At 53.6% G+C, this 15,704-nt stretch overlaps 4 protein-coding genes across 4 annotated transcripts; all 4 read right to left on the bottom strand.

Annotated features, from left to right (window-relative positions):
- Positions 1-69: 69 nt before the first annotated feature.
- AB675_2038 (Quinate permease) lies at positions 70-1,750 on the bottom strand (the record flags this gene model as incomplete). The annotated part of the gene is made up of 7 exons (XM_018141977.1): positions 70-284; positions 331-550; positions 660-701; positions 752-1,430; positions 1,477-1,573; positions 1,627-1,639; positions 1,697-1,750. 7 exons carry the CDS (start codon positions 1,748-1,750, stop codon positions 70-72), a joined length of 1,320 nt encoding a protein of 439 aa, XP_018002942.1.
- A 35-nt stretch (positions 1,751-1,785) lies between these two features.
- On the bottom strand, positions 1,786-2,135 carry AB675_2037 (putative quinate permease; the record flags this gene model as incomplete). Its single annotated transcript, XM_018141976.1, has 2 exons — positions 1,786-1,985; positions 2,030-2,135. The coding sequence occupies 2 exons, from the start codon at positions 2,133-2,135 to the stop codon at positions 1,786-1,788; spliced, it is 306 nt and encodes a 101-aa protein (XP_018002767.1).
- Positions 2,136-2,984: 849 nt separating this feature from the next.
- Positions 2,985-4,165, bottom strand: AB675_2036 (Alcohol dehydrogenase 2; the record flags this gene model as incomplete). Its single annotated transcript, XM_018141975.1, has 4 exons — positions 2,985-3,089; positions 3,136-3,468; positions 3,521-3,995; positions 4,038-4,165. 4 exons carry the CDS (start codon positions 4,163-4,165, stop codon positions 2,985-2,987), a joined length of 1,041 nt encoding a protein of 346 aa, XP_018002996.1.
- Positions 4,166-12,395: 8,230 nt separating this feature from the next.
- AB675_2035 (uncharacterized protein) lies at positions 12,396-12,648 on the bottom strand (the record flags this gene model as incomplete). Its single annotated transcript, XM_018141974.1, has 2 exons — positions 12,396-12,529; positions 12,588-12,648. The coding sequence occupies 2 exons, from the start codon at positions 12,646-12,648 to the stop codon at positions 12,396-12,398; spliced, it is 195 nt and encodes a 64-aa protein (XP_018002918.1).
- Between the last annotated feature and the right edge of the window lie 3,056 nt (positions 12,649-15,704).

The raw sequence follows: 15,704 nt of genomic DNA, 5'->3' as shown, positions 1-15,704 counted from the left end.
GCCATCCGACCGGCCCTACTGCGCACCACTCCTGCCTCTCCCGGAAAACTTGAGGCCATGTCAGGAGTGTCAGAAGCGCTGTCTTTTCCCAGGACCGCGGCTCGAGTCCGCCTCTAGCTCAGGAGACTTCTTCTCTATCTGCTCGAACTGTGCACCAAGCTTCTCGTCCGCTAGCGACGGAGTAGACGGTCGATCTTCGACGATGGGTCGACCCCGCAACTGTGCCCAGACAGCCTTGTGCATTCGCTTCATGAACAGGGCATCCATTTCTTCGAGCGTAATTCCTGTCATCGTCAGCACGGTCACTATGCAGACATCCAGTCTGCTCACCTTTGGTCTCAGGCACGAAGAAGAATGACCAGATTCCCATGAGTACGAGAATGGTAGCGAAGAAAAAGTATGCCCCGTATCCGAGATCGGAGATCATGTAAGGCGTGGAGCGTGCAATGATGAACGATCCTAGCCAAGTGTCCGCAGTGGTGAGGGCGACACAGAGCATACGGATGTCGAGAGGGAAGATCTCCGACGCATAAGTCCAGGTGATACCTTGCTGCACATGCGATCAGCAGGGGCTTCTTGCGTGAAACCAGCACGTGTGCCTAAAACAGCCATTCGAAGGCCTGTTGACTGCTCTAGCTCGATAGGAGAGGAAGACTTACCCAAGTTGCGCAGATGATGAATGCGTTTACATACACGCAGACCTGAAAGGCGAGTCAAAATCTGATCTTGTGAGATTGTGAATTAGGCTTACCATTGCCAGATAACCCCATCCATTGCGCGTCACATTGCCTGCAGCGGCAGCAGCAGCGGGGTCCGCCTTCATGACATACCCGCCGATGTAGAAGATGGGGATGCACCCAAGCGCGGCGCCCCAGACAAGACCCTTGCGACGACCGACACGTTCAACGACGATAAAGGTGAACGCACACATGCCGAGAGTCTTGGCAATACCGTAGAAACCGGTTGAGAAGAGCTTCGTCGATGTGCCGGTGACACCGAGTGTTTCGAAGATCCGAGGACTGTAGTAAGTGATGATGTTGACTCCAGTGAAGCTCTGAAGGAACATGAGAGCTAGTCCGATGCCCATACGGTTCCTCGTGCCACGTTGGAAGAGCTTCTTGAACTGATCCTTCTTTGACATTTTCATGGTCGATCGGAGTTCAACTTGTTCGCGAATCTCACCCATTTCGCGTCTTATATACGGATCTGTTGGCGGCAGCATTCGAACATAGCAGAGGATCTTCTCTGCTCCATCAAAATCGTCACCCCTGGCTTTCCACCGAGCTGATTCCGGACACCACATCATGCCGAGGAACAGGAGCACGCCTGGTACCAGCTGGAGCGCCAGAGGGATAATCCACTGCGTTTGCGAGTTGACGTCGATGGTTCTATCCGTTGCATAGTTGATCCAGAAGCCCAACATACCACCTCTGATGACGTCAGTATAGATCGGCATTACCGATCATGGCTACAAACCCTTGACTTGCGATTTCGAATATACCGATCAGCCTCCCACGGATAGAAGGTGGCGCTGTCTCCGATATGTACACCGGAACGGTCAGAGAGGAAGCACCTAGCATCTGTCAGCATTGCCAGGGATGATCGGAGATGATCGATCGGGCTCACCAATTCCCAAACCCTGTGAGATGGTCAGTCTTGCGTGCTGGTGCAGGCTGGATGATCTCTAGAAACTCACAGCAATAGCGCGGCCCGCATAGATCATGGCCAGCTTTCCCTGGGCGGCCGTCATGATCGTTCCTCCGAGCAAGAAAATGAGCGCTGCCATCATGATGGTCTTTCGGCGGCCGAACTTCTCAGCGATTGGGAAAGTGAGAAGGCGCCCCAGAAGCATCCAGCCTGGAAGGTCGAGACAATGTTGCCCTGGACGGTGTCACGATGCTTTGTCGAGACTTGATCGAGTCCGTAGTCGCGCCGGAAGGAGTCAAGGGCCATGGTGCCACCAATAACAGCGGTGTCATATCCCACTAACCAGTGTCAGCCAAGTCGTGATATACTCGGAACATCTTACTGGCCAAAGCGGACATCGATGCCACCAGTGCGATCAGATGGATCCTCCAGTTGCGAACCTCTGGAGGGTCCTGGGTCCCTCTGGCGTGCGTGCTGAAGAACCCCATCTTGGCTAATGGTCGAGAATGCTATGACCTGTTTCCCCAGCGAGGGAACCTCCATATTTATCTTCTTGCTGCCCATGGGTTGACATCGTCTGTACGATCATGTGGACCCATACGACGCTCGGGGAAGGCGTGGGGAGAGCCCTGTTCAATATTGCTTGGCCGCTGGAATTCCGCCTATGGATCGTCGCGTGAGCGCTTGGCTGTGAGACCGGATTGTTGAAGCAAGGTCAGTATGACGGCAACCCTTCCCTTGGTGCTGCTTAGGGTGCTTGGTTCTGCATGGACGGTCTTGGCTGGCGGGGAAACGATGTGCAGTCCGCCGATCGTCGCCGATGGGCCACTTCTTGGCGACGATTCGTTTCCACTACCTATGCCGAGGCTAACACAAATGTCGGCGTTGTGATTGGTTCCTTAGCGAGCATTAGGAAGCTGCATCTGCTCAAGTTCACTACCAGGATAGCATCATAGCGGTGCACCGGCAGGTCAAGAGGTTCTCATGGCGGAGATCGGATCGGCTCATATCAGACCTTGCCGTCTACTGAAATGAAGGGTGCGCAGGGGCGGGCCGATCATGCCCGTACGTGCATACATCTTCTTAGAGATGGCGGACCCAGTGAATTGTCGCCATGGCGGACCTCTGATAACCCAAGGGCCTGGATCAGCAGTCTTGTATGATTGCACTCGGCAGTTGCTCTCCTTGCACGTACAACATCGACCGATTGACACAAGTTACAGGGTCCGGAGTCTTCAAATCTTACGGCGAGCTCGACTGGCAAGAATGGGAAACCACAATTGAGAGCATGTGTATTGCATGATCGTCGACATTGTTTGCGCTTGATTCAGCTATGGCTAATCATCTGACACCTTGAGCACTGCCCGACCGGCGAGTTGACCTTTGTGCATCTTGTCGAACATAGCGTCCAAATCACGGAGCTTACCTCTAAGCAACTTTGGCTGTATTATAAGGTCAGTCACGTTGCTGAATCGGGGTATGCCTTACATGAACCAAGCCTCTGGCTGTCAGGTCCAGGGCTTCCTCAGCGTCCTTCATCGATCCAGTGCAGCTGCCCACCATCGTCAACCGGCCAAGGACCATGGTGTTTGGGTAAGCACCAGCCAACAACTTTGAGTTGTGAGGCAAGCCAACAACGACGAATGTTCCACGTGGACGGAGTACATTGGGCGCGCTCTCATATGCTGCCGGAGTGTATGCGGTGATAACCGCGCCGTGGGCACCATATTCGGTGACGCGCTTGACCTCGGCGCCGACGTCGGGTGTCTGCTCGAAGTCGATAAAGACTTCTGCGCCGAGCGACCTGGTCAGAGCCTCCTTCTCTAGGCCAGCATCAATGGCAATGACACGCAGGCCCATTGCGCGAGCGTACTGGACTTGCGAGATGGCCGAGACCTCCACCACCGCCGATGCACACAATCCACTGGCCAGCCCGCAAGTTCGCACGTTTGACGCCAACGTAGGCTGTGATACCACCACACATGATCGGTGCAGCCTCTTCGTCAGGAACAGCGTCTGGAATTCGGGTTGCGTATTTACCGTCGCTGAGAGCGTACTGTTGGAACGTTCCCGGCTTCGTCAGACCTGAGATGTGTTGCCTGGGACAGTGCACTTCATCAAGTCCGTTGCTGCAGAACTCGCAGTCCAGACGACGACACACTGACCAGAACCACTTGATGCCGGCTCGGTCGCCGATCTTCCACTTCTCGCGCATGTTCTCGCCAACAGCCACCACGTCGCCGGCGCCTTCGTGACCGTGGATGCCTTTGTGCTCGGGCGTGACGTCTACTCCTACAGTCTTCCAAGCGCCGTGGAAGAGAGCATCGTCTGAGCCGCAAACGCCGGTCCTGGAGGTGTGAGCAAGGAATACCATGGTGTCGGTGTCCTACCAGTTGATCTTGATGAGAATCTCATCGGGGCCTGGAAGCTCAACGTCGATCTCCTCCAGAGATGCTCTGGCCTCGTCGCTGGGGTTGCCTATTCTTACAGCTGCCCACTGTCTCTTGGGGACTGCCATGGTTGTGGCTTTCGGGAACTCGGATATGCTTGAGAGTAGGCGGAGCATATGCGGGTGCCTTGGACGCACCACGCTCGAGATAGGGTCGTTTTATACAGCAACGAGGCTGTACGGTGGCCGGCTTCAGCCCAATCAGATTTCACCCGAGATACACCAAACACGGGCCTTGGCACTTCGCGTGTTCAGAATTAGCGGTGTTCGGCCGGGTTGTCATAGCACTGGTTTGACGCTTGAACACAGTCGCTGCAAGCTTTGTAAGTCGACTGCGTTGCGAAACGCCCAAATGCGTTCCACTTGTCTGCGGTACAGACTTCGTCGCGGGCTTTGCTGATACGTGCACTATTGGAAATGCAATCTCGCACGCTCATTCGATTGGAAACTGCAAGCCAGGCTCATTTGTCTCCTCTGGCCGACAGTAAGGTGACTAGACCTCAGAAGGTGGCCTGTTATGGTACGCTACACCTGAGTCTGCTTAGCGCATTCAGATCATCGAGACAACAGGACTGCCCGAATACACTCGGCATCACAACTTTTCCCCTCGAGGAATTCCCAGTGTCCGCGGCCGACTGGGACCCGGAGAAGTAAGTTGAACGACACGACGTGCTGCCGCAGATCCCGCGCCACGCAGTTGTCGGTGCTCGGGGCGAAATGCAGGTCAGTCATCCATTGATCCAAAGCTGCCGATATGGTTTCCAGTCAGGGAAAGCCTCCACTTCGCGTTGACGACCCTCGCTGCCCACTGTTGTACGGCATCTTTCCTGTCTCTCAGTACCAGAGGTGCGGGCAACGATAGACCGGCCGAATGGCGACGGGACTAGTTCAGACCGGATGACCAGGGACACCTCTCCTCGTCCATGCCACCAGAAGCCAATTTGTGTGTCTATGCATCCCCAGCCTCGCCATCGCCCGGAAGCGACTCTTGCGTGCGCCAACACTATCTCGATACCTTCAGTGTCTCCAGGGATCGTGAGGTAGCTCCGGCATAGCAGGTCAATGCAATCAGTTCCTTCATGAAGCTGTCAGACGGCCGATGGTTTCAGTCAAATCGATCCACTTCATAGGCCAGATAGAGGACTTGAGCTTCAGAAGGCGCGGTCGCTTATGGGGAGCACTGGGATATGTAGACTGAGCCTGGTGGAAGGGGTTGGAGGTCCAGAAGAGGGTGTCGCCTCGACAGACAAGGGATCGGAGTTTCAGGGGATAAGGCGTAGATTGATTTTGCCAAGATCTGTCTGCCACGTGATCAACTTTCGTTTCTTCCTGAAAGATGCAGCCGCAACTCGCACCACCGCGCATCATCTGATGGCTATTTCTCTTCTAGCAGCCATGTTCATCCCCTGCATGACCCTAGCCAAATGAGTGGTGGGAGTCATCTGATGCTCACGGTCACTTGACTTCTCCAAGTCCTTTGCCCATCGGCAAACCCTAATTGAGCCTGAAAGACTAGCAATGTGGTTCCAAGCTCCCCTCACGCCAGCGTCGCCGTCGCCGATTCGTCAGAGGCTTGACGTGCAGAATCCACAGACGATCCAGAAAAGGAAATCCCACGGCCACTGTTAACGACGCTCGCTCCATCACTATTGACCGCTATGGCTTCTAAGGTCTGTGACCCATGAAGCTCGAACAGTTCTCGCGCGTCCGACAGAATACCAAAAGAGAGAGGTGAGTTGCTGTTTTCGCCATCGCTGCTGCCTCGATACCAGCGACGTGTGCTGACCTGACCGCCTGTAGACCGCCAACAGGAGTGCGGCCGAAATGGCGGATGTCTCCTCGTCGCCACTACACATCCCACGAATCATGACCACATACACAAGGCATTCAAATGTGAGTCAAGTCCACCGGAGCTGATCACTGGACCTAGCCTTACACCCACGCAGAAGACTTCACAACGCCTGGGGACCGGCGGGCCGGAGTGATGAACCATATCGCCGACGACAACACCACAAGTTGCACCGAGCGAGTCTTCATACCCCGAGGGATATCTCCTGGTCAGGTGCCTGTTCATGGTGGCTATGCCGTTAATAAATCCAACACTTGCATCTGTCTCCAGGATGAACTATGATTGGCTGTTCGTCAGCTTTGATCTGGGTTCGCTCTGACTAAATCCCCAGAAACCGGATGAAGCAAGCAACGTGAAACATGTGGTCATTGGAGTCGGAGGTGGGAACGTTGCTTCGCGCAAGTCGGATCCATCCAGCGTAAGTCGAATCCATCCAACGCAGCCCTGCACACGCAAGACGAAGCCTTCCAAGACCAAAGGACGCACATCCTGTCCGGCTAATCACCGTCCAATTGAGCCGACGATGATGATGACCTCCGGATCGATCACACATTTGCCGTCGAGGGCTCACGCTCGGCGTGGTCGACGACCCACCCAGACGGGCCTCCAGGGCCGCCCTCAGCCATGCCACCAATCACACATGTCGACCACCACGGCCGACCAAGATCCACGCCAACAAGCCCAGCCCAGCCCATCTCCGACTGCAAGAGCCTTCAGGCCAAACACCATCGCCGCCGACCAAAGTCAATCAAGCTCAGCTCTGCCCGTCTCCAGACGTTAACACATGACCAACGGCTCATCGATTCCTGACCTGCTCGACGTTGCCTCTTCTTAAAATCCAGGGGACTCTCTTCCGTTCATACCTTGCACATGGTGGCTAAGCCGTAAATGAGAATCCAACACAAGTACTTGATCTGAAGATGATCGACCCAATCTTGTGAAAGGCATTGTTGTTCAGGTCCGTTACGTGAGCTACAGGTCCGTGTCCCCAGCTGGATTGGGGCACATCTGCTCGCCAGGTGATGCGTCGGCATGTGCTCGAACTTGATGGCCTGGGACAAAAGTCGTCGGAGCGGAGGGCGAGCAACTGCGAACAAATATATTCCACGACCGATTCACGCAATCATCATCGATTCGTCCTCATCCTGCTATCACTTCTCACGTCGTCGTCATCCTGCTCGCACTTCGATGGCGGCGCCACGTTGCCGTCACTGTTGCCACCACTGCTCTCGCTGCTCAATCGCATCAACACTTAGCTTACCTCCTCGATCTCACGTCGCTTCACCTTCGCATCGCCATCGTCCGTGCTCGCGTTCAACTTCGACGACGACTCGGTTCTCTCTTCTCGTCCCAGCTGGATTTCGCTTTCTCGTCGTCATCCGGCTTGCTGTTCAATTGTAGCAAGGCTTCGATCAAGCCGGGGATAATCGCTGTCAACCAGATCGACGTTGCTTGGCTTTCTCGCTGCCATTAGCCGGCATCCCGAGGGCCATCACTGCTATCATCATTCGTCATTTGCAACAACGCTTCGGTCATCTCATTGTTGCCAACCACATGGAGGTTGCTGCACTTCCCGGCACCCTGTAGGTCGTCACTTGCAGCAAAGCTGAAGTCATCTCATCGCTGCCGACTAGCTCGACGCTGATCTACTTCCCCGTCACCGTCACCTGCCCTGCTGTCGCCAGCTGGCTCAATGTTAGTTGCTACATCATTTGGCCTCCGCTCGCGTTCGCTAGCTTTCATTTTGGTATCGTCCACGGCGCATCGCACCGTTGCCTCTCTACAGCAGTACTACCCGGACGAGCTCTTTCCTGGCGCGACCCGCGGCTTGCGATAATGGACAGTAGTTTTCTGCTTAGTTGCTCGCTCCACAACGTCGCCACCATCTGCAGGGACCAATTGAAGCACAGACTACCAGAAGCCACTCACTTGCATGAATGGCCATCCACTGCTGGTTTCGATCGCTGTACTAGCTCAGCGTCAATATCTTTGTCAATACAAGGCTACCAACGGATGCAAGCGCCCATACCAATGCAGGTGATGTGGCGTCTCGACAAGCTCACACTGCGACGGCAATACTTGTCGATCATGAGTATGAACGTTCGCAACCCGATCTTTGCTCGACCGCGAGTGCAGCATGCCATGCTCAATACAAGAATCTTCTTGATGGTATTGATCATGGCCGACTTGCGAATGATGATCTCTCGTCTGCATTGCCATTCCACTACATCGCATTCGATCAGTCGCGCCCCGGAACCGACTTCTCCTTTGCTGAGGTGGTTGCCGCTGTCTCCGTCTTCTCCTCGAGGCTTTCGCTTCCACCGCAACGTTGACATGGTCGAATTGCGACCGAAGTGCTCTGGCAAGTCGGTTCTGTTCTCGGCAACCCAACATAGAATTCCAGCGTCCTCAACCGGTCAAGCCTTCAAGTGATTGCGTGGCCCTATGCCATACGGTGGCTGTGGCGTGCATGAGTCCAGCACTATCAGACTGTCCCGTGGCGGACCACCTGCAATGGCAATTCTAATCGATCGATAGCCTCGATACATTCCGTTCAATTCATCATGTTCTCAAAACAACTTGCACCTCACTCTGTCTGACCACCTTGCTGGCCTTTCAACACGGCATGTTATTTGTCGTTTCCGGCCTTTCGATGGCTCTGGCATCTGCATTGCACTTGTGCCTGGCTATCGCTCTAAGCCGTGTTCCCGCCACCGTCCACTTCCAGCCGTTCACGACATTCGCGCGCACAACCTGGGGAGCTCGAGAGGATTGTTCGACTGCGACCTCCGGAAACGCCTTTCCGGCAAAGAGCAATTCATACGTGTGCAGCTTTCCATAGGAGGGTTTCGATACCTAGCTACCGTGTCTGAATGATCCTCGTGTGACAGTAGCTGATGTTTGGAGAAAAGTTCGCAACAAAAGACTTGCAGCCAGACACAGATGATGCTGATGCCAATGTGCCGTGCAACCTCCCGCCCACAATCTCCATCATCAAGATCACCATGGCCCAGCGAATGCTTCCGCCCGAGGTCGTCAACGACATTTCAGACCAATGGGCAGCTCGCCATGGCGTGCCGACCAAATCCTAAGCCCAGATCGACCGCTAGCCGGCATAGCACCCGCAACAACTCGGGCTCAGTAGCATGTTGAGATTCGCAGCACGCTAGGCTTTCGTTCCAGTCATGAGATTGCTCAATCTTTCTTGGGTCACGATCTCGCCTCGCATCCCCGTTATTCGATGAAAGCTGCCCAACAATACTGCAGCACAAGGTGACTTGCAGGTGTCAGATCCATGAGTGTCACTGGGGCTGCTCGAGCAGCTGTGACTCTGAGCGCTGCATTGTGCGAGGCATTCCATGCCGCAGCAGCCATTGATGTTGTCCTCAGCGCTTGTCTTCCACACGCCAACACGATCGGCCGGTTGTGGTTGTCTACGCATGCTTGCACAGAAATTATCTCACAACACAATGATATCGCTGCAGCCTTGACCGATTCGACCGGGTTCGACGCGTTTCTCATCGTTTTTGGCATCGTTGCACGCCAAACATCGATAAATTGCATGGGATCAGCTTTCCCGTGGGGCTACCATGAACACACGCTTGTCTCCATGTAGCCCCAACGACCTCGGCGCCCAACTTTGTCTAGTATTCGCCAACGTTCCCAACGTTCAGCGTTCTCAGATCACAGCACATCCTGACACCTGCAAGTCTGCAGCAGTCTCTTTGTCAATGGCGCTGCTTGCGTTGTCGCATCACTCGCCACCGTACTGCCGTACACGCCTCCACGAGTATCTCGATTGCAGTGGCTTGCGAGCATCAAGCGCTTCGCTGCACGATTGCTTACGAGACACGTCGGAATTCTGCGGTCCGTTTCGCTTTCGCCAATCGCCGATGCAAGATATACATAACTCGTTGCCAGACGATTGATTAGCTTAGGACTGACTTGCTCTGCACTTCTTCTTCTTCGAGTCCGTCGTATACGTCCCTGGCAGCATTGTGTCCGTCTTCGCCTTCTCTGTCCAGGTCGTCCAATGTCCCGTCATCGTGCCCGAGCTTGCGCGGATACGCATGCAATATTCAAGGCTCCTCGCGGGCCGCATGGACTGTTATACTACGACACCGATTGCGCTACCATCAGCGCCCGATCGTCATCCGAAATGAATCGCAGAACGTTTCTTTGTACAGCAACATACATTTCGGTCGGTCTCGAAATCAGTGCCGTCGATGCTCGTGATCGGCTGCTGCGCTTATACGCCAGATCTTTCGCGGCGTATCCCCGGGCGCTCGCATTGATGCGTTGATTGCGGCTCCGAAAAAACACTTTGCTTCCGAGAGCTTTCATTTCAAGATGTCAACACAACCGCATCAACCTCGCCGTTTGCAGCGCAACAGACTCCCATTACATTGGCCAAGCATAGTCGGAGTTGAACTCGCAACGAGGATGAGTCTGAACTGTATCACCGAAGCCGCCAGAGCAACCATGACCCTCATCATTACAGGCACTGACGATCAGGGAAGAACATCGAGCTTGTGGCGACGTACGTGAGCCCAAAACTGCAGATCAGCAGGTCGATTTGGACTCAGATCCGGGCTTCTGTCTCATGACACGCTGCCTCGATCAAAGCGATTCACTATGCAGCAGCACCACGACCTACCTGTATAGCTGCTCTTCTCACAGCCTCATCAACGCAATACTCTCGACCATTGCAAGTCACACCGGTCGTCCCAACACGGACGAATCGTCACGAGTTCTAGTGGCGACCCTTCGGCAAGACTTTCGCAAACAAATACGTCGAGTATACATTGCTCGACCAGCTTTTCCCAGCTTCCCACTTCTCGAAGCATCATAGCAGACTCTGCGATCGACTCTACCGCAACTTTCATCGCACGGCGCTTGCACCAACTTCACGATTCTCTTGCATCCGTAGTGATCACAACATAGACATCACTGCTCGCCTGGGCGAGCCGTTGCCGTCATTGCACATGCCTTCTGAGATGTGTATGTGTGTCACGGCTCTGGCATGCAGTTTCTGGAAGTCTCATCTGTAGCCTACTCCCATGTCGACTTGTCTTGTGCTGAAAAGTGTCGTTTCTATTGGCGATTGAGTACAACCTGGGCGTCAGCATGCGCAGCTACAGTGTAGCAAGTTCCGTTGTAGGCGCCACAGGTACTATGCACTGGCGAATTCGACGCGAGAACACCCGAAGAGCCATTGCACGAGGGAACCTTTGGGGCTGTGGATATGAGGCGACGCATGGAAGTTTCGTCGCTGATTCGTGCATCGGAAGCGACGTTTCCGGTCCCCTGTCACCAACTCTGACCGTGGGCCAGGCTGCGCCCGAGGTCGGCTTCAGTCGATCACGATGGTGGCCGATGGAACTTGTACAGTTCCGATGTACACTTCTGGATCAGACAGAACGAGATGACTCCGGACTACCCCTCTTGGCGCCCCTGGACCCCGCTATACCTGATTTAGAAGAGAGGTCAAGGCCTGAAAACATGACTTTTTAGGGGGTCCCATGCCTGGACATGCAGTTTTCCAGACATACTGACCATAGATTCTACTACTTTCAGCACCCCTCGCCAGAAGGACTCAATTCTCACCAGGACAGGTGCCAAATACCCTCGCTCACTCTTCTTAGTCAGGCTTCAATAAGGAAAATCTCAAGTCAAGCTCTTGAGAGAGATATTCCTAGACTGTGATACAGGGGGTTGAATAGGGAGTAAGCCAACAGGTGTCTAGGGGCCCTTTAGGTAGTATTTATTCAAGGTTAGGCGATGTGTATCCTCAAGATCTAGCTGACAGGATGTCCATAGGCTTTGGCTTATAGGCGCAATCAGTGTCTACCTGTTTATGTATAGCGGGGTCCAGGGGTGCCAAGAGGGGTAGTCCTGAGTCATCTCGCAGACAGAAACCCGACGCGTGCAAGCATGGTTGCCCACGATCAGTATCCCGACGAGATCTTACAAGCAAGTGCAGCTGCCAGTTGTTCATTAGCATCGTCACTTCCAATCCAAGTCCATGCCTTGTCGATCGCAAACTGCTCTACAATACTGTTCGGCGTGATCACCGACAACCTACTTCACACGAATGCTTCCGATTGCCCCGACATACGCCGCATCGTCCAGGTCCTATGGCAACCGCGATTGACCATTCCAGAAGACAAATGGTCTCGGAAGATGTATCGATAGAGCTGAATGTGACCCTTGGAGCCTGGCAGACCATGTAGCTCGACCACCAACGTTTGTTGAGGCTCAAATCATTCTGCGTCACAAGTTGTCTCGGCACGAACGTGCGCAAGTCAGCAGACTCGAACTATACCCGACTACTGCTCATTCTCGCTGCTCGAACTGAATTGTGGAACTTCACCACCACGTGCCTGCCACCACAAGGCATGTCGTCACCGGAGCAAGAGATCTTGCTGCGACACACACAACAGTCATCAGCTAAGCTCTGCGGGTAAAGCTTTCAGCGTCGACCAGTGCATCCACTAATCGAATTCGGCCGATGAACCGCCGTCGCAGGTACCGCTGCTTGGTTTGCACAACCAGCGTTGGGCCGTCCCTATTCGTCAGTCCAACTGCAGCAATCTGTCAATCCTCAATTTCTGAATACCGTTGGCAGGTCACAGCCCTCACCCTGTTTTGGATATTCCTGAATGCCTTCAAATGTTGCCGCCTCGCCGCGCTGAACATTCATGCCAGCTCTTACGGCAGGTTGACGTCGACTTGGGAGAAATCGGAAACTGTTCAGTTCGCCACAGCCTGCGATGACGCTAATGAGTGTCATCGGAGGACGTATCGAGGGCCCATGGTTGAGTTTGCGATCATCGAAGCCGTCAGAGTAGCCACGACCACGACTAGTTCAAGTTTGTCCAAAATCTCAGTCAGCATCATTCTGCATTGCAACATCGGGCAAGACAAGGACGACGTAGACAGCGAAGTCAGTAATCGGCAACTCGGCAGGCTCGAGTCGTCCACGGACGCTGGAATCTGCCAGCGCGTTGATCATCTGACTCTTCGGATCGGCTTCATGAATTGTTGCTCAGTGATATGGCTTCACCTAGCCCGTGGTCGCTTACGATGTTGCTTGCTCTTGAGTGCTGCGACTCTCAGTTCAGCAGCATGGTGACCATTATTGCCTCGCCACAAGATCTCTCGATACCGTCCCTTGCTGTCCGTTCCTCTTCCACCCTAGCCGCGCGCAAGTGACGAAGCGCTCATTGCTTCGCTATCGGAATATTATTGTACGGATTTTTCGCTATTGTCCTACGTCGTCCTTTGCGGCAGCGGACACGATGGCGACGTCACTGTTCATTCGTTGATGCATAGAATGTCGAACATGTGCGTGCTCTACCAATGGCTCATGTTCAGCGGTCTCACGGCCGAGACATGAAGTGCTGGATCTGTTGCCTACGTTTTCACACTCATTTATGTGCGAATAACTTCTGTTACCAGCATGCGACACGGTAGCATACACAGCGACATGGTCGGCGCTTCCGACGTGAGAATGGTCATGGTACCTCATAAATTCTGATCGCAAGCGACGTTAGCGAAGAAGCGTAACCAGCGAGTACAGCGTCAGGACTTCACAAGCTGGACTGCGTAGAATCATTTCGACCAAGGGACTGGAAGGCATCTCATTGCCATAAGGCGTTCCTGCAGCGATCTGTTCTTCTTCGCGGTGTTATGTCGAGGCACGCAAGACGTGGTCGTCGTGCATCTGTGGAAAGTGCGTCCGCTCTTATGGTGGTCGGGGCAGAGGTTTGGGTCACCAAGCATTTCAGCGGAACTCGCGCTCAAGACACTTTCTTATTTCTACTCGATTTCAACGTTTTTGATATGTGAACAACCGTCTTGATTCGCTGATACCGGCTCACTAAAGTATAGCTTGATCACGCTCTTGCTGCAACAGCTGTGCTGAGAAAACAAATTACACAAAGAGAATGAGGAGATTCAGCTTCTAGGGTTAGGGCTAAGCAAAAGATTAAGCCTTATCACAATAAGGGCGAGTGCTCAATTGTCAAGATACAACCTTGCTGCAACTTTTGCTACACTAATACTAGCACGTTATACTTGATAGCGCCACACTCACCTTGTCACAGCGATCATTTGTATGTAAAAGAAAGTTCAAATTGGTGGGGAGGCGAAAAGGGAGAATTGTTGTTCTGGGTGTCAAATGACTTGTGACCCAAACCTCTGCCCCGACCACCATAGCTCTGGACGACACGAGATCAGCTTCATCGACAATCGACAGTCCCGTCGAGGACCGTTCAAGCAAGTGCCTCCAGCAGTCGAGAAGACTCGATATCATCAACGCCAATGCGATCATCGATATGGGAGCTCATTTTGCGTCACGACCCAGGTAACGCTGGCCCATTTGACGAGGCCAGTAAGCTGTATGCTGATGGAGACTCCTTCGTCTTTCTGATTTCATTTCGAGTCGTCCTTCTCATGCACGCTGTCGTTCCGAGGCGACCATCGACGACCATATTCTGAGGGCAATCGACTTGACACTGCTCCTGCGGTGTTGCATATCGACTCGGTGTCCGCCGCGTCCGACCTCATATCTTTTCGCAATAAGTTCATCACTTGCGGCTGCGAACAAATCTGGCCGCTATGACTGACCGTTCATTCACTGATGCCCAGCGATAATTCAAGTCCTACTGCGGAGTCACTCAGAGTAGCTTCGCACACTACACTCTCGACTATGCGGCAACATGGTTACCGTTGAAAGACTCACCAACGGACCTGACGTCGCGAAGTAGTTGCTAACTCTCAAGTCTAGTGATGGTTTGAGGCTTTGGTGGTGATGCGTTAATTGGATCGGATGCACGGTCTTTCCAACGCTAACGAACCTTACACATCATTTTGTTCACAGTTCGACAGTGATCACAAAATCGACATCGGAGTCTCTCACATAGCGTGCAAGCCATGATCGCGGTACTGCTTGCAAGTCGTTTTCAGCTTGACTCCAGAATACCACTGCTCCCGCATGCGAGATTGGGTGTCAAATCGTCTAGCATCACAGTATGAGCTCTTCCTATTGCTAGCTTGCGATGCATCATCTGTCTCTGACGTGCAGCAGCGACGCCCGATGCAAACGCGGTAGATACTCCGAGCCGGCGACCTCGCTACACGAGCAGCCTCTCATCTGAGTATGCAATGTACGGCGGCTTTCTTGTGCAGGCCTGAAGGGAGGAGGTTGTCGCTGCCACAAAGCAGACAGACTGTGAGACCACACCGTAGAGATTCATGCGAAGGCGGCTTCGTCAGTGGGTTGTCGGTACAGATGACAAGCCGAGCGAGCCCAGGCATGATCAGGCTGCGCATTCTTTGACTACGAAATCCTACTCCGTCGCCAGTCGATCGAACCAGCACCAAGTGAAGTCTGTCAGTCATCCGACGGAGATGGTATCACACGATCAACGATGTGACTGGAGACGGATCCCAGTTCATCTCCACATCGACGTCCGCAACAGAACATGAGTCTGATCGTTTGTACTTCATTGTTCATTGCTTCCGTCGCAATTATGGCCGCGAAAAGATCGTGGTAACCATCTGCTACGGGGTTGGGAGGCCTTCTCGAGATGTGCAAATGCTCTGGAACAGCTCGCATCGCTCGACAACAGGTCGCCATGTCAATTGCCAGACACAACAGAGCATCCATGATGAGCTGCACTCTGATTCCGCCTGCAAGACAGAGCAAAACGCCTTGCATCCAGTGCCGACCGTCCTCGCAGCACTCGAAAGCGC

The sequence above is a fragment of the Cyphellophora attinorum genome (assembly GCF_001299255.1).
Source record: "Cyphellophora attinorum strain CBS 131958 chromosome Unknown Contig6, whole genome shotgun sequence".
Classification (NCBI taxonomy): domain Eukaryota; kingdom Fungi; phylum Ascomycota; class Eurotiomycetes; order Chaetothyriales; family Cyphellophoraceae; genus Cyphellophora; species Cyphellophora attinorum.
The sequence above is the reverse complement of the archived record's forward strand: the minus strand, read 5'-3'. Positions and strand labels throughout refer to the sequence as shown.